This window comes from Xiphias gladius, chromosome 14 (assembly GCF_016859285.1).
Source record: "Xiphias gladius isolate SHS-SW01 ecotype Sanya breed wild chromosome 14, ASM1685928v1, whole genome shotgun sequence".
NCBI lineage: Eukaryota > Metazoa > Chordata > Actinopteri > Istiophoriformes > Xiphiidae > Xiphias > Xiphias gladius.
The window spans coordinates 11985253-12011274 of NC_053413.1; the positions used below are offsets into that span (position 1 = coordinate 11985253).

General features: G+C 42.1%; 1 protein-coding gene across 5 annotated transcripts; it reads left to right on the forward strand.

Annotated features, from left to right (window-relative positions):
* Positions 1-522: 522 nt before the first annotated feature.
* LOC120798776 (ephrin type-A receptor 4-like) lies at positions 523-24855 on the forward strand. 5 transcript variants are annotated; one of them, XM_040143406.1, is made up of 21 exons: positions 586-679; positions 1336-1403; positions 4087-4284; positions 4608-4718; positions 5137-5491; positions 13649-13804; positions 14627-14752; positions 14936-15172; positions 16729-16853; positions 16998-17157; positions 17263-17374; positions 18199-18257; positions 18488-18601; positions 18730-18915; positions 19001-19062; positions 19258-19467; positions 19702-19875; positions 22368-22555; positions 22709-22733; positions 22848-22969; positions 23921-24855. In XM_040143406.1, exons 1-21 carry the CDS (start codon positions 586-588, stop codon positions 24036-24038), a joined length of 3000 nt encoding a protein of 999 aa, XP_039999340.1. In that variant the 3' UTR covers positions 24039-24855. The 5 variants fall into 5 exon arrangements, with proteins under 5 accessions (XP_039999335.1, XP_039999340.1, XP_039999337.1 ...); XM_040143403.1 differs by lacking the exon at positions 22709-22733 and having other exon boundaries at positions 14627-14776; positions 14867-15172; positions 19699-19875; positions 22784-22969; XM_040143404.1 differs by lacking the exon at positions 22709-22733 and having other exon boundaries at positions 14627-14767; positions 14972-15172; positions 22784-22969.
* Positions 24856-26022: the final 1167 nt, after the last annotated feature.

A 26022-nucleotide genomic window follows, 5' to 3' on the forward strand; every position in this document is an offset into this window, starting at 1 on the left:
CTAAATGTCACCTCTGACGTGCGACACCGACTGTCTAATGGACGGTGAATTGATTAACTGTATCCTCCATTATTTACCTTAGATCAGTGGTTTCAAAGTGGGGTCCTAGCTGGTCCTGTCGGGGGTCGTTCAGGGGAGACCATCAGCGACTCCCTGGAAAATCAAGGAACAATCTCGCGATTATTTTATCAAATTAAAGTTACTACAGTCAGATATATACAGGAAAGTGTTTAACAGTGTCCCCTGTTTTAATCACTAGAGCCTACGAAAAAGTCTACAAAATTATATCCACTATTTCCAAATTTCCCTTCACGATAATATTAACCATATAAAACACAAATATGACTCTAGAGGAGACACATTGACGCTGACATGGACCATATGAATGTGTGTCATTTTCCTGATGCCATTTGAATTACCATTAAGAGAAGCATCTGAGTGGAAGAGACCGCCCCAGTGTCCGCTGCTGCATCCAACTCGTTTTCACACTTGGGTTCATTCACACACACTTTTCCCATCGGGATGGAGCCGCTTCAGCCAGCGCGCAGAGCCAAAGGGGGGAACGCACGCTGCCACGCTGCACACATGGCTGCAAATTTATGGCGAATATTTTACACCTTCATTTGGATAATAACACTGGCTTCAAGTTCGAGGACGAGGATTTATCCACCAAACGAAGGTAAGTACGGAGGGAATGGTCTCGAGCTGTGCGACACATACGGGTTTTCCGCTCGTGGACGCTGGGAGAGGTACCGGTGCGTGCGCTCCGTGCGCGTCCTAGGATGGGAAAGAGCAGGTCGAATATACATGAAACTTCGGCAGAACAAAAGTTGGATTTCGGGAAAAATGTCCACAGTTGCTGTTATTTCTCCTGCTTTCACGCAGAGTTGTGCCAACAGGGACTTCGGCTGCACAACCTCTCTTTCTGGTGCTGACACGAAAATCTCGTTTCTTGGATATTTTCACATGACACGGCCACTGTAGCGCACAGTGTAGTGTTACAGTTTTAGTGTGAAAGACGTATGTTTTATTCATGTGTAGTTCAACCTCTAAACTCTACTTTTTGGTTGTTTCTTGATGCATGAATCAGATTTGACGCCTTTAAATCAAAGTGGGATTTCGAAATTACATAGACTCTATCCAATATTATGTAATAGAAACGACAATAATTAATACAAGTAATTATAGACTATAGCCAATTAACTGAGGTAGACCTCCTGCTAATTCCAATTGTCCCAATCCTAGTGGTCATTTTTCTAACTGCTAAAGAATTTAATTTTTTAAATTTTTATCGAAACACTGTTTTCCCTTAAACCACCTATGTGTGCATTTTAGTGACCCTGCTGGATACCAGGACAGTGCCAGGAGAGCTGAAATGGGCAGCCAGTCCTTCAGAGGGAGGGGTGAGTGGGAGCCTTTTCTTTTTACTTTACAGATACACTGTTTACAACCTGTTCTCTCTTGAAAACACACTATGTCTTTCTTTCTCCCTCCTTCTCTCTCTCTCTCTCTCTCTCTCTCTCACACACACACACACACACACACACACACACACACACACACACACACACACACACACACACACACACACTTGCACACACTTGGTCTGGAAACTGTAAATAATCATCCAACAGATTATTAAATGTGCTGTTTTTCACCGAGCCTAAGTGCTAATATGAGAGGGCTGGCATTGTGTTTGGCACAAGAAAAAGCATAAACCAGCTTGGTGGTGGGTGTTATTTTTTAAGGATTTTTACTACCATGAAGTTGGCGGAATTAATCCTGGAAAATATCTATTTAATGTCATCTCCTCTCATCTTTTTGTACTTTTTATTGATGGTACATTGCGATCTGCCATCTATATGTCCTCTCTTCCTCTCTCTCCTTCTCTCTCTCTCTCTCTCTCTCTCTCCCATTTGCTTTGTGTCTCCCTCACCTCTTTGTTGGTTTAAGAGTTATTGGTGAACTTGACTCTTATTTCTTTAGTCACCATGCTCTCATTCTTTCACGAGCTGCTTGATTGACGGGGTCCTGGTCTGCACGCACTGAGCTTTTGATTACAGGCACCCCCCACCTTCCGCATCCCTTAGCTACACACACACATATACACAAAACACCATTTCAGTATGGCTGAGGCAAGTGCAAAGCGCTTTTTCCCTCTGACAGCTGTGATTTCTGTCTGCTGACAAAGACTCCAAAGGAGACCAAACATGGAGACATCATACCCCACGACAGCTTTTTTACAGCTTTCTTCCCCAATACATGCATACCCTACGAAGACACCCACATATAATAAACACGCAACAACACAAAGTACACAAAGACAAAACCATGTGCTCATGGGACTTGAGCATGCATACATGCTCTTTTATTCACATATTGTACATAGAGGCCACAGTTACACTAAAGAGCTGGACCAGTGCTGGATTTTTGAGGCCGACATTATGAGAGGGTTTGATATTAGAGAATACTAAAAATGTTATAATGATATATCAGCCAAAATATATTATTGAACTTTATTGTCAAATATGGCATTAAGACGTTAAATTTTCAACAAATTAAAATTTATTAGAAAAATAGTGAGAATAATACAAGAAACCTACATAATACATTTGAAGTAAGAGAAATTAAGGTGAAATGTACATTAAAATGAAGCTTATAAAATATTTACTGCATTAGAATGACTTTTTGCATTTTTGCCAACATACACAGCCATACAATTATATGAATATATCTGTTTATAAACCAATATCAGTCAATAAGACTGGCCATGACGACATATTGATCAGGCACAATTAGACACACCCCCCCCACCACCACCACCACACACACACACACACACACACACATTCTGACATTGTCTGACTCTCCCTCTCTTTTTTTCTCTTCCGACACGGCGCATTTAGTGTGTATAGAGCTCTCACTAGTAGGGAGAGAGCGGATTATTATTCAGTGGCAATAAAAAGCCAATTTGGAATTGGGAGGCTCAGCGGTCATTTGAAGGGTCACAGTACAAGGCAAATAGTCAGCTGTATTGAGATGGATGGTGCAGTGAAGGTTGAGCCAGTTCCACTTGTATGAAAATGTCCCTGTAAAAAACTTCAGAGTCGCAACAAATCTGATCAATGTCCACTGCAGAATATTGATGCATGAACAAATGTTAGCCTGTGAGGTTTCAAATGATAGCAGTGAAATAGAGGATGCTCCTCGGCACCTGAAATGTGTTTGAACTTGTTTTATTATATTTATGAGGACAAAAAAATGTTTTTCCCAAAGTGTTTAATAAATGAACAAGATGAATCCTACACAGTGAGCATGTTTTTTCTAGTGACTTCTGACAGAGTATTTTTGTGTTCAGGCTTGTGCATTCAAGGGCTAAAGACTAGAGTTTGGTGATGAAGTTTAGGTTTGGTCAAACTTTGCGTCACGTTATCAGTTTCAGTTCCTGCCAGTACAGTATGAAAATCAGCTTTTAGAGACTTTAACCTCGCTGTAATCATCCCAATAAACATTTTGTCAGCTTTATTTTTGACATTAATACATTATCATCTGCAGCTGCCACCAAGGACCCTCTTTGTTGGTGCATTCAAGTACTTGTTACAAACTCTGACATCTGAAACCTGCGTGTCAGCAAACTTTAAAAATACAAGACACATCCATAGTCCCATTTACCTTTTCATAATATATTTGTGTATCTGTATTGTTCCCCAGTTTCATTTTCTGTAAGCATAATTTGAAAGCATTGCTACTTGGCATCTGAATATAAGAAAAAGTTTTGAAAACCTTCTTTCAACAGCTCTACCACATGACAAGTTCACAACTTTGGCAATTAATGTTCACTGATTAATGATCACTTTAATGGAGCATCTGTTTCTTCATATACAAGTTGATTTTCTTACTGTTGGCAAAAACTGAAAGCAGTGGATGCCTGGGAAGTAGGACTGAAATCTAAATATTTATGGAATGTGTTGTAAATTGGTGGCCGGTAATCCTGAGTGTACACAAATGAACCAAAACATACAAAAGTGCAGTCATTATATGTCCTCCCAAGTGTAATAATACAGTTGTATGTGTGTTTGTTTGCAGTGGGAGGAGGTGAGTATTATGGATGAGAAGAACATCCCCATCAGAACATACCAGGTGTGTAACGTCCTAGAGCCCAATCAAAACAACTGGCTGAGGACAGACTGGATCCCTCGTTCCGGCGCTCAGCGGGTCTATGTTGAAGTCAAGTTCACACTGAGAGACTGTAACAGCCTACCAGGGGTCACTGGCACCTGCAAGGTACAGGAAAAATGTATAATTATACTAATACTGTCTTGGCAGAGCATAATGGCGACTGTACGGTTTGGAAGCAGTGGAGAGTTCAAAAAAAATTTGACTTTTAAAGGCTGGACTTTTTTTAACCTGCTAACTTTTATGCTAATTAGTCAATGGACAGACTGCTGCTAATGGAGCTTTATTATATATTACAGCTGCTGGTTATTCAAGTACAATCCCCTCTTTGACTCATTATCATATTAAGAGAAAAGATGAGCCCTGATGATGATAAATGGACACTTCAGTCTTTCTTTTGTTTTGTTTTTTCTATCTCTTTTGTCTTGTAGGAGACATTCAATCTGTACTACCATGAGTCAAATGAAGACAGAGAGAGCTACATCAAAGAGAGCAGTTTCATTAAGGTGGACACTGTGGCAGCAGACGAGAGCTTCACCCAGGTAACACTAAACAACTGAGTCAGGCTTTGAGTTCTTTATCCTCCCTCATACACTCACTTTAATTTGCTCTTATGTTGAAAATAAAGTCCCCTGGCACTTAGCTCTAATTTTTAAATTCATTTTACAAGCATTTTTATCTTAGATGTCCATTTCACCAGCCCAGGAATTTTGGCAAGGAGCTTTTGCTTAGTCCTTACTAAAATTACTTCTGGTTTGATCATTGTATGCATTAAAGCTTATTTTACCATTGAAATCAACAGAAGTCAAAATGAATGAGAGCTAAATTCTGAAAATGTGAAGATCAGCCATGGTTCAGTAGCATCTCCCACTTTAGGTTAAACGGGCAAATTAAATTAATAAAAGCTGACACACTTTACTGCACATTTCATTAATGTAGCTCCTTTCTCTTTCCATCCAGGTGGACGTTGGAGACCGCATCATGAAACTGAACACTGAGGTGCGAGACGTAAAGGTCACGACCCGGAAGGGCTTCTACTTGGCCTTTCAGGATGTTGGCGCCTGCATTGCTTTAGTTTCTGTCAGGGTTTTCTACAAAACCTGCCCACTCACCATCCGCAACCTGGCAACTTTTCCTGACACCGTTACCGGGGCTGATACATCCTCCTTAGTGGAAGTCAGGGGATCTTGTGTCAACCAATCAGAAGAGAGAGAAGAGCCTAAAATGTACTGCGGAGCAGATGGAGAGTGGTTAGTTCCTATTGGTGGATGTCTCTGCAACCCAGGATATGAAGAGACGGGGGGGGCATGTAAAGGTAAGTGATGCAACAGCAATACTTGACCATGATTTGTTGTTTGTTTTTATGATGGTCTCTCTCATCTGTTTTGGACTCCTTCTATAAGTTTTCCACTCCCCTTGTATCGCCACTTCAAAGTCCCATGTCTCTATGAGTAAAGAGGGACTCTCACATGTTTGGCAGCTGGTAATGGCAGAGTTTAAATATATAGTATGTTGTGCAATGCCACGGCAAAATTTATTGATGTACATGTTTTCTCCACCCATTACCGAATGACAGTAAATTGTTTCAGAACATTGTCCAGTACAATTGTTGTTTGGACATGGGTGGGCAATACATGACTACAATGCAAAATGCAATCCATTACAGCAGAATTGAATTGTTAAACATATTTGAAGGGAATTGGCAAAGTCAGACACCTTATAGGAATAGTTAAACATTTTATGAAATTTGCTTATTCACTCTCTGGCCAAGAGTTGGATTAGTTTAATATGACTTGGAGCCAGGAGATGATTAGCTTAGTTTAGCTTAGAACAAAGACTGGAAACAAGGGGGAAATGGACTAGCCTTGCTCTGTCCAAAGGTAACAAAATCCAACTACCTGCACCTTTAAAGCTCACTAAGTAACACATTATATTGCTCCACTCGTTGCAACCTCATGGTGATGACAAGCCTCCAGAAAGTTACTGCGCCCAGTCAAGAAATAGTCAAACACACCCTCATAAAACCACAATATTTTTACATTTAGATTTTTTTGGGAATGTGTTAGTTAGAGATTTTTAGAGTACTGGTAAGTGGAATTTGTTACCTTCTGACAGAGCAAGGCTAGCTGTCCCAGTCTTTGCGCTAAGCTAAACTAACCGTCTCTAGGCTGCAGCCTGATTTTTAAAGGACAGTCATTATAATTGTATGGGTGATTTTTTCATCTAACTCTTGCGAGGAATCAAATAAATGCATTTCCCAAAATGCTGACCTATTACTTTGAAATATTCAGCTGTATTGGTTGTAGGAGAAAGCAGTAACATTTGTTAAATTGTTAGTCGGATAACTGGAAGACATTTTATTGTTGAGTCTGCAATGTGAGCTTCTTTCGAATAGTCACTCAATATCACTGTGTTTGAGTATACCATTATGTCATGTATCGTTTAAATATTCAATATCCTTCATCCATTCAGTTTATTCATTATCTTCTCTGTAAACAGAGTTTTAAGTCTTTGTGCTAACACAGTCTTTTTAGTATCAGTAGAAGCTCTCAGGTCTCAGTGTGAGATGTGCTGACATAACAACAGCCATCTGGACAAAAAAGTCTTTCTATCACTTACGAACTGGTCTGAACGTTACGGTAACAAATATGCAAGCTGTTCACATGTCTCACCAACATACATGTGGCGTAGATGACATGTAATTTTTGGAAGTGGCTGTTTTAAACTTTTTAATTTTGCGTGTGTATAAGAAAGTGGGGTGAACGGGGAACAACAGACTTGGTGGAGACACTTTTACAATGTGGCTTCATTCCCTCTATTTAGTCACATACACAACAGACAAACAACATGTTCACTCACACACACGCACATATGCAGATGGACAGAAACCAATAGAGAGACAGGGGAACGCGACTCACTGATCTGCTCCCTCGGTTTTATTTATGAAGCCTCTCCCAGCAGGCTAATTGTATAACAAACAGACCCATAATTCAAAGAGAAAAGAAGAGATCCTGAGAGAGAGAAAGACAGAGAGATGGAAATAAAGAGAGGGATGCAGTTGGTGCCAGTTGGCGATAAAAAGAGAAAAAAACAGTAGCCAAAATTCTCGATGTGACAAACGTTCTCTAAAACCTTCACCCCGCTTGCCCCGTTTGTTCCTTCTGAAAAGAGGAGGAGGTTTGCGGGGTGGTCCCTGGGGCCTGAAAGATGTTCCTCCTCAACTAGATTTAGGAGAGACCCTTGACTCTGTTGAACATCCAGCAGATGTGAAGTGCCATCTATCTATCTGCAGTTCTCTTCTCCGTCTCCCTGCTCTCACTGCCTGTCAGGTTGTTGGCCGGGCTCAGCTGTCTTTGTGGAAATCCATCAAAGTCTGGATGAATACCGAATGCTGCTCAGCGAAAACTCTGACCCTGCAGTATTGGATAGACGCTTCTCCCATTTTAAGTTTGAAATTTCGCAGAGAAAAAGAGAAGGGGGAAGGCAGAGCAGGATGGAGGGTAAAAGCATATAGATTTGTGAGGAGATGTAGATGATCTGTCTCTCTTCCCTTCACCAAGGTCAAATGGTTTCCTGAACTTCTAGACTCACATGTTCAGTCAGTATACCAGAATTACACTGACAGACAGACAGGCAAACTGAGTGAACATAGCTTGGACAGAGACACCTGTCATTACAGGCTGCATTGATTCAGAACAATAAATGCAGACAAAAAGGGAATCATTTACTCTCACTTTATGGACCCAATAGTTTAAAGGAATAATGCACCATTTTGGGGAAATGCGCTCATCCTTTTTACTTGATGAGAGTTAGCTGAAAAGAGTCAAGGAAGTGACTGCTCATAGCCACGTAATAGTACCCCCCCCCTTGTAACACCAAAACGTATCATTTTTAGTCTTTGGTTTTCATAGAGATTAAACAAACAAGATGTAACACGTTTATTGGTAAATTTTTGAGGTTCTGGTTGGTGGATTTTGTTCCCTTTACACAGAGCCAGTCTAGCTGTCGACCCCTGTTTCAAGTCTTTGTGCTAAGCCAAGATAATAATCTCGTGGTTCCAGCTTCATATTTAATGCACAGATATGAGAATGTGATCAATCTTATTATCTAAGTCACAAAAAATGTCAAACTACTTCTTTAATCCTTCAAAATACCTCAATTTATATTAAAGATTCACAAACAAATCCAGACTTGTATAGAGGCTAAATCATAGAAATTGTTCATTCATCCTTGTGTGTTGTGTAAAATCTTTTCAGATGTCCACCTGTTATATAAAGCATGTCTCCTTAGTTAGATTGAGCATTTATTCATTTAACTTTTTTTCGTTTTTCTCAGATCTTTGGTGCAATAACCACAATTTGCTTCTGCAGGAATACTTTTGCATTGTTAATGCGTTTTAACATCCCAAAAACTCCTGTTGAATTGAACTAAAACAAGAGGAGACTTAGCTAAAGCGGTGAAATGTGAAAAGTTCATTTTCATTGTTGACACAGAGTAATGAGGATGGAAAGGATGAGAGGAGAAGCTCTGGAGAGGAAGAAGGGATTAGTTGCTGAATGGGGCGAGAGGGGGTTGAAAGAGGGCCACTGACAGCAGAAGGCATCAATGCAGAGCTGCCCCCTCCCCTGTTGGGGGTTCGTCATCGGGTGCAAAGGAGACGAGTAGAGAAACACAAGAGAGAGGGAACTCCCCCTCTTTTCTAAAGCCCTGGTTAAGACCGAGGTCATGACTGAGCCTGATGAAGACGTCAAAAACTCTGACTGACAGCCACACACACATATAGAGCAAGAGTTTAGCTGCAGAGTGCAGGGTCATGACCGAGGTAGATGAAGACGTCAAAAGTTTGACAGCTGCGATCCGTCTGGGAGGATCGCAAACGATGGAGGAGAGACAAGAGGCGAGCAGAGAAGAAAGAACAGAGAGAATTTGAAATGTGAGCGGCTGGAGAGGCGGAATGACAGAGGAACCTTCCACTTTTTGTTTGACTGCCTTTCCACTGGCCTCTTTTTTCTGTCGTCTGATTCTGCTCTATTTTGCTCACTGCCTGGGAGGGTTGGAATGTTTCTCTGTGTGTGTTCCCTCCGTCCAGAGAGATTTCATGGCTATGCTTCTTTCCAACACACCTGCAGTGTCTTGTCAGCAGTAGAAAGCATTTGGACGAGAGTGATGAAAAGAGGGAGAAGAGAGAGGCAGAAGGAAAGACAGCCACACTGAAAGTGAGATGACAGAAAGAAAGAGGGAGGGGATGATAGAAAGAGTGCGTAATCGCCGTATTCAGTCCCTCTAATTATTGCATCGCATTTCTGGATTCTGGACATGTTGGATTGCTGATTAAATGTGTGTGTGTGTGTGTGTGTGTGTGTGTGTGCACGAGCGTGCAAGTGTGTGTACTGTATCTCCAATTTTCTGCCTAACAAAGCCCTCCCTCCCATATACTCACAGCTTGGAGGACTGCCCTGGAATGCCTAGGGAAGAGTGTGGTGGCGCAAACAGAGAGGGAGGAAGAGTGCGCGTGTATGTGTGTGTGTATATGTGTATGTATGGCAGGTGACAAAGCAGGCAAAGACAGTGGAATGGTACAGGTGATTTTCTGAAGCAAACCAACCCCAGGTGGCAGTGTTGGGGGTGGGGGTTTGCATTCCACCATCACAATCAAAGAGTGTGTGAGCTATTGTCTCCCTCTCCAGGTTCTGCTTAATGTAGAGGAGGTTTGCCAGCTCCACCACGCCGTCGGTAGCTCTCTGGCATCGGAACAAGCTCAGCTCTCCCTCTCTGTCTCTCTGTCTTGCTCCCATTTTTCCTCCTTTCTCTTCTCCAACTCTTCTCCCTGATTCTCGGTCAGAAGTGGGGGTGCTGTTACTGGTGGCGGGGGTGATCCGAGTGTGATGGGGAGGGGGGCGGGGGTATTGTTGTAGGGCCCCTTTCACATGCTAATGTTTGCACTGTTGGCTTTGAGCAGGCGGACACACACTCACACACACACACACACACACACACACACACACACACACACACAGACACACACACATGTTTCTCTTCAAATCATCAGTTTTTGTGATTATTTAAATACAGAAAAACTTAAAGCAGTGGCTTCCAATGAGCACATTCTTAAGTTTTTAAATGCAAGCTCAGATGTAAGTTACTGTTTGAGATGGATTTGGCACTAAACTACATGGGAGTGTCAGTATGATTTTTGTGGGAGGCAGGCAATTCTCCTCAGTGAAGACATACAGTAAGAAAAGATAAGAATCACATCTTCTCTCCAGCATTTCTGTGGGTTTTAATTAACAGGGCATGACCCCTGTGATTAATAGTGTCCCGCCTTCTCGTGTGACAGTCTATCAATCTGTCCATCCATCCATCAATCTGTCCCTCCCTCCATCCATCACGGAGACAGGTGTCAGACTGTAGCTGTCAGGGGTACTTCCTTCCATCTACACCCCTCTGCAGGGAAGGAACAAGGGATTACAGGTAACACGGGGTCAAGGAGAATACACACACACACACGCACACACACACACGCATGCATACAGTGTGACGACAAGGCTCTTAGTTGGATTTGCAATGAGCTCCATTTGCATTTTAGGTAGCAGAAGAATGCATATGCAAATGCCGACAGTGCTGATAGTAATCAAAGGGCACCTTCCTCTCCGTGTCTCTACCTCCTCCTCACTCTGTCTTTTTCTCTCTTTATCTCACGCTCCTTGTCAGTCTTTTTCTCTCGCTGTCTCTCCCAGTCAACCTTCCCCATCCTTTTAGACTCTCTGTCACTTTCTCTCACTTGTCTCAAAACAGCTGAACAGCTTATTACAGTGCATTTATTGTCCTCCTAACAGGCAGAATGTGAACATGCCAATAGACAGCCACATATATCTATCCAAGGTTTCACCTTATCTTATCAGTATGTATGTTTGTGTCCATGTCCCCCCAGGTTACTGGTCAAGCTCAGGCTCTTGCACGGCCCTCAGTAGCGTAGGGTTAATGTCGGGTTAATGACACTCTCATGAGCTCTTATTCCAGGTCAGCACCCCCCGATCGAAAACCAGTGCTAAAAAAGACACAAAAGGCTATGAACGACAGAGAGAACAGAGACATGAGAGGGAACTGAAGGAAGTTTATGGCCTCAAATACTTGCTCCTTTCTTTCTTTCTGTCTTTCTTTCTTTATTTCTTTACCTCAATCTGTCTTCTGTGTTGGAGACAAGGATAGAGGATTGGGTGGGACAGAGACAAAGGCAGTGTGCTACCCCCCGGCAGAGTCTTGTTGAGCCCTGTAATCAACATCTAAATCCTTAGCAAGTCAAATACTTTTCCCTCTCTTTCTCGTCCATGGCTGACTCACCTACTTTCATGATTAAAACAAAGGAATGTAAAGAACAGCAGGAGAATGATAATACTGTTTTTTGTCTTGCGTTTGATGATATCAACTGACACAATATAATGACTCATTCACGAGATGAAAGTCACTCTAATCAGCTGTAAATGTGTTGAAATTTACAGGTTAGGACCACAGGTTGCAGTCAGTGTGGTCTCATTTGAACTGGTGTCAATATCGAGCTATAAACGCTGCTAGCCAAGTTTCAAAGCTTCCCTCAAGGTTTGACACTTGGAGAGGAGAGGGATATATGGAGATACAGCAAGAATGAGCAGAGACACAAAGCCATGTAAGAGGAGGTTGAGGAGGAAGTGCACAGGGAGCAAATGAGAGAGTTTGTGAAAAATGTGAAAGGGAGGGCAAGTGAGTGTGTGAAAGAGCATATCTATGGAGGCTCACGCAGATGGGGCAGGATGGTCGGTGCGAGTAGATTACAGAGGAGACCTCCTCTCTCTCATCTACTAATGAGAGTGTCATAAAGCATACTGACACACTTGAACACACACACATCTACACACACACATCATTCCCACATTCCTATCCACTCCCACTGGGATGTCTTCATCTCCCTTGGAAATGTGAAAGGGTTGGAAAAAAAGGGAGGGGGCCGGGACGGAAGACAGGATTGAGGAAGGAAAATGAATAGGGTGTGATGATGAAAAAGAAGGTGCTGAAAAATAACTGCAGTTGAAACAAATGAAGGATTTCCTTCTGAAATTAAAAGAGAGAAAAAAATGGCTCTAACCAGCCACGCTTTGCCATCGCTTTTGCTTCACCGGTGGATGTCAAGCAGTATAATTATGCACTCATCTAGTGTATTGTTGCTCTGTCAATGCATGAACTCCTTGGTATAGAGAGAGAAGATTTTTTCTCGCTCGACTCCCCCTGTCTCTCCCTCAACCTCTCTCCTTCACTGTTTCTCCTTTTTCATATATTTAAATGTCAATTATATTTGTGTGGGCTGCCGGCACTGTGGAGTTTTGATGTATTCAGTTCTAGCCTTTCTGGTTTCTGTGTTTGTGAGTGGGAGCTGATCAGTAAGTGTTCTTTTAGGTGTTTTCTTTCTTTTCTCATCAAGATCAAAGTTAAAAGAAGTCAAAGTGCTCCTCCTCCTTATGCTATATCTATTTCTCTTTCTAGATTTGTCATTATAATTGTTTGTCTTTGGATCCAGATGCTGTACAAGGGGGAAAAAAACTCCATGTTAGTTAACTTGTTGTCTGGGCTCTCTACACAATCAATACAGGAGACAACAAAGACTGTATCAAGGGTCAGGGGTCAACTGACCTAAAGTCAATGTTGTGTACACTGCTTGCAACCCACATCAGGGTAGACTTTAACTGAGATAAACTCACTAATAATGTGAACTTTTTAAAGGTACCCTGTAGAGTGTTTCTCACCAAAATGCATTGCATGTATTCTTTGGGCTTAATGAATGTGTTAAATGCATTTCCCTCCTCATAAAATATTAGCAAAGCCTAAATTTTGGAATATTTTGGAATATTCTCATTGTTTCATCAATGGGACAACATGAACCCAGAAATATGCATCATGTCACCTCACATACTCACCCTTTTCTTGATTAATAGGTTGTTTGCTCTATAAAATGTAAGAAAACATTTTTTTTTTTTAAAATAGCTTATTTGTCCAATCAGCAGCCCAAAACCCCAAGATATTCACTTTAGCATCCCAGTAGAATAAGAAAACAAACAAACGTTTACATTTTTTAAGCTGTAACCAACAGATTTTCTGGCATTTTTGCTCAATAAATTACTTTAATTAATTATCAAAAATGCTAAATAATGCTTGGTTGATCAAATAATCAATCAATCAACTAATAGTTTCAGTTTAGCAAACCTAGTAGTAGAGCACAAAATACACCATTAGTGGTTGGAAACTCCACAGCACCCCTTTTAAATGGAGTTCTGTGTTCTGTTAACATATTGTCATTTCATTTTAGAAGTTCTTTTAGTGTCTTTCATAAAGTTTGTGGCAGTGTGACCTGTTTATATCGACTTTTATTTATGAGGGTGTACATGGATAAACAATAGAGCAGAGTTTTAAATCTGTCCGTCTCTTTGTCTCTGTCTCTTTGCAGCCTGTTCTGTTGGTTTCTACAAGGCCAAGTCTTCAGATGCAGGATGCTCCAAGTGTCCCCCACACAGCCACTCACTCAGTGACGGGGCAACTGTCTGTGACTGCCACTCTGGATTCTTCCGTGCCAACAGCGACCCCCCTTCCATGGCCTGTACTCGTAAGAACACACACACACACACACACACACACACACACACACACACACACACACACACACACACACACACACACACACACACACACACACACACACACATACATACTAGTAAGACAATGCATAAGTGAAAACACAGACAATATGTGTGTGTGCATTGCTTGCAAAAAGGAAAAAGCACACTCATTGTTTCCCAAACTCTCTCTATCTCTACCAAACAGAGGGAGACACAAACTTGTCTGAATGCCACCCTGTTTCATGATCCCATTACTTATGACTAAGCCACCATCTACATCCTGTCTGGGAGTGATAACTAAAGAAATTGAGAAGTGAATAAATGTCCTCTCTCTCTCTCTCTCTCTCTCTCTCTCTCTCTCTCTCTCTCTCTCTCTCTCTCTCTTAGTCTGTGAGTAGGTTCTGTGTGACAGAGTTGAAGACCTAGGTCTGTGTGTCATAAACTTAATTATGCCTATATACAGCACATGGTTTCCTTGGCCTGGGAAAAATGAAAACACACACACACACACACACACACACACACACACACACACACACACACACACACACACACACACACACACACACACACACACACACACACGGTTTTTCAGACACATACAAAACAGAAATGCCACAGAACCCATCAAAAACATCCCTGAACAGTATGGTTTTCAGTCTAATGCCAGATGTCTACATTTCAATCAGTGCCAACAACTCACTATGCCCTCCACCCCCTACTTCTCCCTCCCTTGTGTGTAGTATAGACTGTATAGTATATGTGGTTGGTTTTATTCGCTCTCAAGTGTATGCTTGTCTCCTCCTCAGAGCCACCTTCAGCTCCGCAACAGCTCATCTCAGTTGTGAATGAGACCTCGGTGGTCCTGGAGTGGGCCCCCCCTCGCCGGCTGGGAGGACGAAGTGACACCAGCTACAGCCTGGAGTGTTTCATCTGTCAAACAGGGAGTCAAACAGGCAGCCACAGTCAGACTGACGGTAAAGCCCTCCCCAGGAATCGCAGCGTCTCCCACATTGAAGCTCAGCGCAGTGGCTTTGGGATGCAGTCAGACCAGGGGATTGTTGGATCTGAAGTCCAGTCAGGGAGAGGTGTTTTACAGAGCAGACCAGTACCTGAAGATTACCCGAGACTTGGCTCTGGCTCCATCTCCATCTCTCAGCTCTGCCTGCCTTGCAGCTCCGATGTGCTCTTCTCTCCCGGCCAAACCGGCCTGAAGACCACCAGGGTGGTGGTTAGCGAGCTGAGGGCCCACTCGCACTATACCTTCATCGTCCAAGCGCGCAACGGGGTCTCCCAAGACAGCGGTGCAGGGGCAGCTCAGAGTGTGTCTGTCACTGTTACCACCAACCAAGCTGGTGAGAAGGAGTGTTTGCGTGTGATAAATGTGTTTGTCAGATTGTTGACTGTTGCAGTAACACAAAATCTGCTTATAAATGTTCTCCGTAAGTGGGTCAGCACAAAACAAAGTGCTGCTCAGTGCATGTGGGTCCACGGGGAAGGAAGGCCCCATGAGTAATGTTCAAAACTGTGGAAGCATGATATGAACATGCTCTGTATGTAGTTATACTGAATATGTGCATTATGAAGGTAGTATCCAGTCGAAAACACTTCAGTACTGCAAAACAGCTACTGCTGATGCTTTTTTGCATTAAAAAATAGTATGTAAATGTATATGGAATACACTTATTTTGCTATAATGCCTTGATGATTAAAATCACTGTCTGATGTGTCTGTAACTCTGACCCTAACCCAACCCTAACACTAAAATATGGTCAAGGAAAAGCTTGTAAAAGGCAATTCATTTTCAAGTTGCTTTTATGGAGTTTCGAATACATTTGATGTAGAAAAATGAACTGAATTAGCTCTAAAAAGCAGTTTGGCATTTAAATATATTTGCTATAGATTTGCTTTCACTTTGTATTGATTATATAATACTACATTGGATTATAATAGAAGAGGACTAATGTTGAACAAACACACAGGGACACTAACAACATCATGTAACACAGCTACAAGACACTTTATTTGCTCTGTCTCAACAGAAAACTCTTGCTCTTACTATCACTGTCATAGTTGCAATCGTTATTACAGATAAATTAATTATAGGGGTGTTCTCAAGAGGATACCAGAAAGCAGTCTTGGAAATGTAAATCAACGACTTAAGTAAAAAAAGAGACAGAGCTGGTTGAAGGAGGGTAGATACAATGAAAAAGTCAATTACAACACAAAATTTCAAAATTGTTAACACGGCAGCCTCAGTGTATCATAGTGTGGGATTTTCCTTGTTTCAGCTCCTGACCACGGAAATGTATGGAAAATCACCCAGATTTTATGGAGTGTTTGATTTTAGTTGTGAAGGTGCCAGCTGGTGCGTGACGTTTCTTCACACGTGCTCTGCATTGGTTTTCAGCGTGCACTTTTCTTTTTTTGCGTGCTGTTACATTTCAACTGTCAGTGCTTTACGGACTTTACGGTGGCATTTAGAACCTGGCACACCTGCTTAGTCCCAGGTTTCCCTGGGGAAATAACTTACCTGTATGTGCACAGCATGAGAACGTGTCTGGGATGTATCACCACCATATGGCCCGATATCATGTGAACAGCCACAAAGGAGGACAAAGATCATAAAGGGATGGAAAATGGAGGGCTGTAAGAGGAGAGAGAGAGTGGAGAATGGGCCTTGTCTCTGTGGAATAGGCAGGAAAGAGATTTGGGTCAGTTCTCAGGTGCACTGGGTCAGTTTGATTGTTGACAAACAGGCACCATAAATACCTTTGGAACTACATGGAGGGCTGTGAAACGTTTATTGACCTTATCTGATAGGCAGCATCACAGAATATAAAGTATGTCATTCTGCAGAGTTACACTATTATGACTGAATTATCTCTTTTCATCTTTCTGCCCTTCTCAGCTCCCTCTCCGGTGTCATCCATCCAAGCCACTGATGTCACCAGGCACGGTTTGTCGTTGTCATGGCGACAGCCGGATCGACCCAACGGGGTCATCCTGGAATATGAGGTCAAGTTCTATGAAAAGGTGAGCCGCCCGCAGGTTAATGCAGCTCGGGAAGCTGCCTGGAATGTCAATATGTAAGCATGCCGTTTGTATTCCACTGATGGTGAAGATGGATTTGCAGTCGGGCACTGAAAAGAGACCCCTCTTTTTGTCCCGCCTAATCAGGATCAGAGAGAGAGGTCTTACCGCATAATGAGGACCTTCTCTCGCAGCGTCGATGTCACGGGTCTTAACCCCCTCACTGTGTACGTGTTTCACGTGCGTGCTCGTACAGCTGCCGGATACGGAGAGTTCAGTGCTCCATTTGAATTTTCCACCAATTCAGGTATTCTTACAATAATGGTCATTAGTTTTAGAGGATGTATTAAAGTTATAACTTGAAGAAGTTCTAACTTTCCTGTTGGTGACTTTTGTATCCTTCCTTGTTAAGATCCCTTCCCTCTGATTGGAGAAGGAGTTAACTCAGCCTTCCTGCTGCTGTCTGTCAGCGGGGTTGGAATTTTACTGCTGATATCTGCAGCTGTCTTCATCATTAGCCGCAGGTATACACACACACACACACACACACACACACACACACACACACACACACACATATATCTAAAAGCATCCGTGCAGGCGGGTGTGGTCCCCTACAGGTTTGTTAGGTCGGCTTGAGGTTTCCCATCAGTGCCTCACTAACGTCAACCTGTGTGCTGCCTCTACCTTAACTACTGCTTTTGACCAAACTGCCACAATGCACACAAACAACACACACAGTTCCCCTGCTATTGTGTGGCTAAATAATGTGTGTGTGTGTGTTACCTGGAGCTTTTAAAGGGGATTAGAGTGGAGACAGTGAAAATCCCTTTGTCCCTGGCTTGTCATTACTGTCTCTTCACCATTCCAGCTTTTGTGTCAGCTTCCACTGGCGTGCACACCCACACACACAAGCCCACAGACACCCAGATTCACACACACATGCTTACCCACAAAGGTGTTTTTGACAGTTTCTTTGTTTAATGGAAAACACCTTTTATCTTGTGCTACCTGAGGCATCGCCCCTCCTCCCTCTCTCCCTTAAATGCTTTCATCTGCTCACTCTGTGTTTTTTCCTGCAGCCCGTTGCTCTCCGTTCTCATTGTCATTGCTTTCTAATGCCGCAAATCCTAAAAAACCCAATGAATGCATAGGGCTACTGGAAAAGAAACACACCAAGTTAAAAACAATGTGACACGTTTGCCCTTTTGTCAGGTCACTTAACTTTAAAAAATTACAACAAAATCATGCGAGAAGTGAAAAGAAATAGTTACAGGAACGCTCTGACACACTCACTTGTCTTCTATGTCTGTGTGTTAAACGTCCATCATTTCTTCTGTCTCATTAGGAGGAGCAAGTACAGTAAAACAAAGCAGGACTCAGAGGAGGAGAAACATCTTAACCCAGGTAGACTGCACACACACATCTGTCTATCTGTAAGAAAAGACAGAGACAGATGGATGCTCTTTTCTTCCTTCTCGCCAATCCACCTGCACACATCTTATACTCATACTGCAAAAGACATTTACATAACATATGCAGCGGTTATACAGCTCAAATTTCTCACCCTCCTCTGCATCCCTCCTTCTTCTCCCTCGCTTCCTCTCCTCTCCTCTCCCACCTCTCCTCCATGGCAGGGGTCAAAATCTATGTGGATCCGTTCACCTATGAAGACCCCGATCAGGCCATCCACGAGTTTGCCAAGGAGATTGATGTTAGCAGTATTCACATTGAGAGAGTTATTGGCATGGGTAAGCCCGGCCTTAGTGCTTACACACACACACACGCACACACACACACACACACACACACACACACACAAACCCACACACACATGCTTACTTGGTGCTGACATTGCTGTTTTTCTCTGTGTGTGTAGGAGAGTTTGGGGAGGTGTGCAGTGGTCGGCTGCGTGTGCAGGGAAAGAGGGAGATTTACGTGGCCATCAAGAGTCTGAAGGCGGGATACTCTGACAAACAGAGGAGGGACTTCCTATCTGAGGCCTCCATCATGGGACAGTTTGACCATCCGAACATCATCAGGCTGGAGGGTGTCGTCACAAGATGTGAGCAGTAGTAGTAGTATTCGTATTGTAACTTAATGTGCAGGTTGTAATTCAGTGTAATATTTCTAACTCTTTACCTGTTTAGGCAAACCATTGATGATCATCACAGAATACATGGAAAATGGATCCCTGGATGCTTTTCTTCGTGTATGTGCAATTTATTATGCCGTCTTTTTCTGATACGAAACAAACATAAATCTAGTTTTGAGTGGCATTTTTTCAGTGTACTGAAAATGTCAAAAAAAATCACACATAAAATGCACTCACTCCTGACTACACAGATAGATGTAGGTGTCCATGTTAACCCGCTCTTCTGTCTCTTCTGTATTTTAAACACATCAGAAACATGACGGCCAGTTCACGGTGATCCAGCTGGTCGGCATGCTGCGAGGCATCGCCTCAGGTATGAAGTACCTGTCAGACATGAGCTATGTTCACAGAGACCTGGCAGCTCGAAACATCCTGGTCAACAGCAACCTGGTGTGTAAGGTGTCGGACTTTGGCCTGAGTCGGGTTCTGGAGGACGACCCAGAGGCTGCCTACACTACAAGGGTAAGGCACACACAGAATTAATATATACACATAAACTAGATGTGAGCATATACATGCAGCCTGCTGTGTTTGTGATAAACCTCCTGATTGCAAATTTATTATTCTTCATTACTTAAATTGAATATTTACATGCTGTTTATTGTCTATCACGTCTTTATTTCACATATTTTTTGTTAAACCAAAGTGAATCCATTATTCACTGAACCTGTATGACTTTTATTGCTGTTGTAGGAGGGCACTGGGACTTACCTTTCCCCTGGAGGGAAGATCCCCATCAGATGGACGGCCCCAGAGGCCATAGCCTACAGGAAGTTTACCACAGCAAGTGATGTGTGGAGTTACGGTATCGTCATGTGGGAGGTGGTTTCATACGGCGAGAGGCCCTACTGGGACATGAACAACCAGGATGTGAGTGATTTTTATATCATCTAACCTATTAAATGCCACACAGTCAAAAGAGTGAGCTACTTCCTGAAATTCTATGCGTATTTAAAGGTAAGTGTCAAATCAAACCACCGGCTCACCTCCATTATTAATATTAACAAAATCAAGCAAGTGAAAACCCAATTGATTGAACCCAAAATGGTCCATAGCTTCATAAAACTTGTGTGCACACATGTATGACTGGTCATGGTGGCACACATGCACTCTGTTGTGGAGATATGTCTATGAAATATTAGCAATGAAGATGATTGACACAATGTTATCAAAACTGAAAGGGAAGACGGTCAAAAATATTAAAATCTTGTAACAAAAAACATTTCTTGTCAAGTTCTCTGTCTAAACCCTGGTTAATAGCACAGTCCCCGGATGCACTGAAAGTAAGCAACATAAACATAATTTGTGTGCTCTGACTTTATAGAGAAGTCCATATTAAAATTCTTCTTCTGTACAGTACACAAATTGGACTTAAATGAACCCCATTTAAACAGATGAAGCAAATGACACAGGCAGCAGGTCTTTAGGATATTCTGAGAGAGGACTTCTGGAGAAAAATAAACTGTCCCTCGTGTGACGTACTGTATTCTGACCCAGTGTCTTTGACCTCTGCACCATTTTTAAAAAATGTAAATTTTTCCTTTAAATCATCCACAGAAAGGGCAACAAGCTAAGATTTTTTTTTCCACCAATCACAGGACATTTTTTTGAAGACAAATATTTAGACTTTTTTTTAAAAAATGATAAGAAATGCTGAGTGCTTCTTATCCTACAGCTAAGCACAGATATTTTAGAAATTTAGTGGTGATTTATTTCTGAAGAGCCTCTGAGAGACAAAAATCCGGTCTCAGAGCAAATTTGCAATCACTTTGCTATCAAAGCTTGTTAAGTTTGAGTAGGTCAAAGAGCCAGTCTGGTATATGGAAATTTTCAAACATGATTGATGTCATCTGCCAGACTTGTGCAGTCTAAGAAAAATAAGAGATAGGAGAAATTGTCTAGACATTCTATCCATCTTATTTACGCTTTTTTGCCATAGCTAATTATTCCATGTTGAGCCGCTCTTCTTCTTCTTCTTCTTTTTCATCGTATTTCGTTTAGTTCAAGTCAGAGTATTGACTTATCTCACGACTAACTACAGTTAATGCATCTTTAAACCTCATATTTACATGTAACTGCTCCGATGTGATCCAGTTACATACTAAGGCAAGTTTTGAGTATGAAGCATTTTCATATTAGATAAGTTTACCTAATATATGTTTTATTTCTGAGTGTGTTACTGATGTACAGTATAGGCCCACCCCTTCTATTTCACAGGAAATAGAAGAGGGGCTCACAGCTGCAAAAAATGAAAATTAATTGCAGATGTTGGTGAGACAGCTCTGGAAAGATCTTGGAAAACAACAAGAAAGTAATAAATCTTCGGGAAAAGGTTTTTTTCTTCTTGTTTAATTGGCAGTTGTGTTTTAGAGTAGCAGTTTGACTGACGTCCTTTGGCAGATTATTTTCATCATTTCTTGTACAAAACATGTATTATTCATGTACTAACTATACTGTGACAATAAGTATGTAGTGTGCACTATAAGTAGGTAGTATGGAACTGGGAAAAACTGCTATGTCAGCCAGATAAGTAACTACAAGCAAAAAGGTTGTCCGTGAGACCTGCCAAGTTCAGTTGTTAGTGCCAACATGCTAAACTAGGATAGTGTGCACTTTAAACATTATGGCTTCTAAACATCAGCATGTTAGCAATGTCATCGTGAGCATGATAGAATGCTGACATTAGCATTTAGCCCAAAGCACTACGTTGCCAAAGAACAGCCTCAAAGAGCCAGCGTGGCTGTGGACTCTTAGGCCTTGTTCATACCTGGCATTTACATGCGTCTTGGTCGATCTGATCACAAGTGGACGGCTCTAAGTAAAGGTGTGAATGCACCTAAGACGCATTGAGGATGCATTGCATCCAATCGCTCTGACCACATTTGGACGTGGTCTGGGCCGCATATGGCCACATTCTTTGAGCAGTGTGTACGCAATTGTGTCCTGGGCCACATTAGAAAAGGCCACCTGCTCAATTGATGTCCTCTGCTTTAGTGGATGTACGCACTCATTCGCTAACAAATACAAGTCAGACAAATTGCGTAAGCTGGCTTTGCTCACAATGTCTGAAAATTTTGAAAACCCCATAGAGATATATTACGAGTGCGGCAAGGAATAGACCCAGTCCGTGTGGTTTTGCTTTCTTCTTCTTCTTTTAATTTCCGGCAGACTAGGCATGGAAAGTGCATTACTGCCTAAGAACTGACATACTTAGAGCTGTCCACCTGTGATCAGATCACCCAAGACGCATGTTAATGGTATGAAGAGGGCCTTAGCCTTGCTTCTTGTTTTGTAATACTTGTGTAAACTCCTACCTTTGGATGCACCCTGATATAAAACCTCCACTTCTATCCATCCTGTAGGTGATTAAAGCGATTGAAGAGGGCTACCGCCTGCCTGCTCCTATGGACTGTCCTGTGGTGTTGCACCAGCTCATGTTAGACTGTTGGGAGAAGGAGCGAGCGGAGAGACCCACCTTTGGTCAGATACTCAACATGCTGGATAAACTCATCCGTAACCCCGGGACTCTGCGCAGGACAGGAGGGGACAGGTACATACTGTACACGTAAGCGCGGACATAAATAGTAATATACAGGGACAGATTCATGCATATCTATATATAGCCACAGTCATACTGCACTCACACCCACACCTACATGTTTTCAACCCCACTGGTAGGTTAACATATCCAGCGTTCATTCAGTTATTCAGATTTCACGCTTCTATTTGTGAACATTGCCATCACCAACCTGCTTTCTCTCCGTCTCTGTGTTTACAGACCCACACCCGCCATGCTTGAGTCAGGGGTGGGTTCAGAGGTGTGTGTATCAGTCATACCAGAGGTATGTGTGCCCGAGTGGTCGGTGTGTGAGTGGCTGCAGTCCATCGGGTTGGAGAGGTACAGAGACACTCTGGCAGCAGCAGGATACACCAGCCTTGACAGTCTACTGGCTATCACACCCCAGTAAGTGTACCCTCCTGTGAAAATGGATTAAACATGGATTCAACAGAATCTAATTTCTAACTCTACGCAAGAATCATACTCATAACTGGCAATGGAATTTCCCATCATGATTGTGAATATCTGACACAGAGAGGAAGAAATCTTACTTACTTTGTCCTCATTATGACACTGACACATAAGCTGTTTGTGAGTAAAAGGGTAAGAGATATACTGTGTTTGAAGTGCATTTTGAAAGTGGCATCCGGCACTCTAAAGGCTACAGTATGCTTAAAATCATCTACTGTGTAGTATGTAAGTGTCATCTAAAGGAAAGGTGATAAGCCTTCCATCATAGAGATGGGTGAGATGCAATAAAAGGTACAAATGGGGATAAAATGGTACACAATTTTGGACAGACTCAAGTTGAAGGAAATTCATGGTATTGCTCTCAGTTATACACACAAAGAGGGACAGAAGTAATTGTGTGAAGACTGAAAATAACAGAGCATGAGGAGAACTTCTTGAGAATGCTGCATATTTTTCTTATCTCTGCACACCTGGCCAGTGGCTGTGTAGGAGGGTCTGCACTGTATAATGCTGGTGCAATTTGAGTGCCCCATTTAGTGAGCAATGTGAGCAGCCCCACTTGATATTATGGTTATAGCTTAATTGGTAGACAGGGTTGGCTATTAATGGTCAGGCTGGTGGTTAAACAATGGTACAGATGTGTCGCTGAGCAGAAACTGAACCCCAAAAATCTGATGTGTGTGGATGGGGTAAGACCAAAGTCACTTTGGATGAAAGTGCTAAATGAATTTAATGTCGGTTTTATTTATTGGTTTTTGAATGTAATAGTTGGTTTTGTTGTTTTCAGCTTTTCATGTGTAAAAATCCCACCCTGCTGTATCCTGTAAGTGCTGCATGTTGTAGCTTTGTGTGTCTGAACATATATCTTTGTCTCTGCACTCACAGGGAGATGGACAGACTTGGAATAATCACAGCGTCCCACCAGGACATGCTAATTGCTGGTGTGCGGCAAGAAATGCTGTCTCAAATGCAGCACATGCAACACACAATGGTTCCAGTCTGAACCGCAGAACGGATACGAACCTATTTTGAGAAGAATTTCATTTACCTCATTCATGCACTTTAGAGGGACTTTTCACCAGTGGAAATACAAGGAGTGGATTAAAGTGAAAATACTAAGTGTGAAGAAGAGAAAGAGAGAAAAGCAGCACTTTTGTGAACTTCCATCCTGTGGAGTTTTCTGAAAAAAAAAATGAAAATAACATGATCTGGACGTGGCCACAGATAGCATTAAGCTACTGAGAGCTTAGACTGAAGCCTCATCCTCTTACCCAACTCTATTTTTCATTATTTTATTATCTGTTGTTGTGAAGGCTGACATGTAAGGCTGTGCATAAGCAGAGTGGCTTCCAACTATTTTTCTTTCGCTGCTTTGGGCTTGACTTGAATAAAATGTGTTTCGTGTTTGCTCGTATGTCTGCGTGAGTGTGGGTGTATGTGTGGGTGTGTGTGTGGTGGTGTGAGTAGCGTGAATCCACACAACATGGAAATTCCCTCGTCAAGACGTCAGCTATCTTTGAAAATTCTGAATATGCAAAGTTGACTGAGAGAGTGGGAGGGGCCGGACAGAATGTACCATTACAAGCTCTTACTAGTTGCATACTGAGAGATCATACTAACAAACTATGTGATTTGCTTGTTTTTTTATTCATTTTTTTTATTTTTACTGGTATGAATTATTGTTTCTGTTGAATTAAACATTTAGATTAGTATGTTGTCCATCTGTGTCTGTGTATATGTCTCTTGTTTAATGCTAAGAATTAACTACATGAAGCATTTTGTTTATTTATGGTCTTTTTTTATCTAGTTTGTACATTGTAAAATAGAAACACTGAGGATATATTGTAATGATTGCCATATTGCATTGCAATAAATGCCAAAACCTATCTATTTATGTAGGATTTATTCTTGATGAACAGAACATGTGTAACGTAATGTATTAAATCAACACTATATATTGTAATTAGGCAGACTATCAAATGGAGCCTGAAGCACTTTATGTTTATCATTTCTGAGTTTGGCAGAAGAAAGTGTCCTCTTGGAAAGTTGAGACTTAGTCAGAGGTGCCTGTAACAAGGAAAACAACTCAGGAAGAACACCCAGCTGAAATGCTACCAGTGTAATCACTCATAGTGTTGGGTTTGTGTGTGTGTGTGTGTGTGCGGAGAGAGGACAGACATTATGAGAGAAGAAAGAGTAGGAGAGAAAAATTGAGGGGAGAAAGAGAGCTTGAATTAAAAGGAGAGAAAATTAAGAGTGGGCTGTCAACGTGAGCATCTGTGTGGTATCATGTTTTTTGTCGGCTAAATTGGGCTGAGTTTGCAGCGCAAACTTGTCGAATCAGCAAACATCTGTCTCTCACTACACTACTACATCAAGTGTATACACACACACACACACACACACACACACACACACACACACACACACACACACACACACACATACAAACCAGAGAGCTGATTGGAGGAAGCCTTTGATACATAAAGGAAGAGAAGATATGATCTAGATTCTGGCAAAAATGTCAATGTTTTTCCAGCCTAATGAGAGTTGCCTGCACACACACGACAAGTGAACACACAGCACAAACACTGACGCACTCACATACCACCCCGTGCCTCATTCCCAATACATCCAAATCACACAAAGGCAAACAAAATGCTGATGGCGGTTAATGAGGCAGATGCCTCTGAGTAAGGGACAGAAAGAGGAAGAGAGACAGAGGGAAAGACTCAGCTTAGCTCGGGGGAATGAAACTGGCAGCTCCTGTCAAATAATGAGACGCTGACACCACATTTAGCAGGTAGCCTTTTGTGATGATGCATCACACGCTGAACTCTACTTGAAAAGTTATAGAATGACATCTGTTCCAGTAGAAAATAACTGTGTGCATATAGTGGGTAAAATAAATATTGACTGCTCCACAATGTGGTTTTTAGCCCCGCTGGCAGCATGCAGTTATGGATGACAGTGGTAGTGAGTCCACC

Coding starts and splice junctions, on each gene's coding strand:
- LOC120798776 (XM_040143401.1), top strand. CDS start 523: ATGGAGCCGCTTCAGCCAGCGCGCAGAGCCAAAGGGGGGAACGCACGC. Junction 5,492..13,648: donor GACGGGGGGGGCATGTAAAG/GTAAGTGATGCA, acceptor GTCTCTTTGCAG/CCTGTTCTGTTGGTTTCTAC. Junction 18,916..19,000: donor GGAGGGTGTCGTCACAAGAT/GTGAGCAGTAGT, acceptor TTACCTGTTTAG/GCAAACCATTGATGATCATC.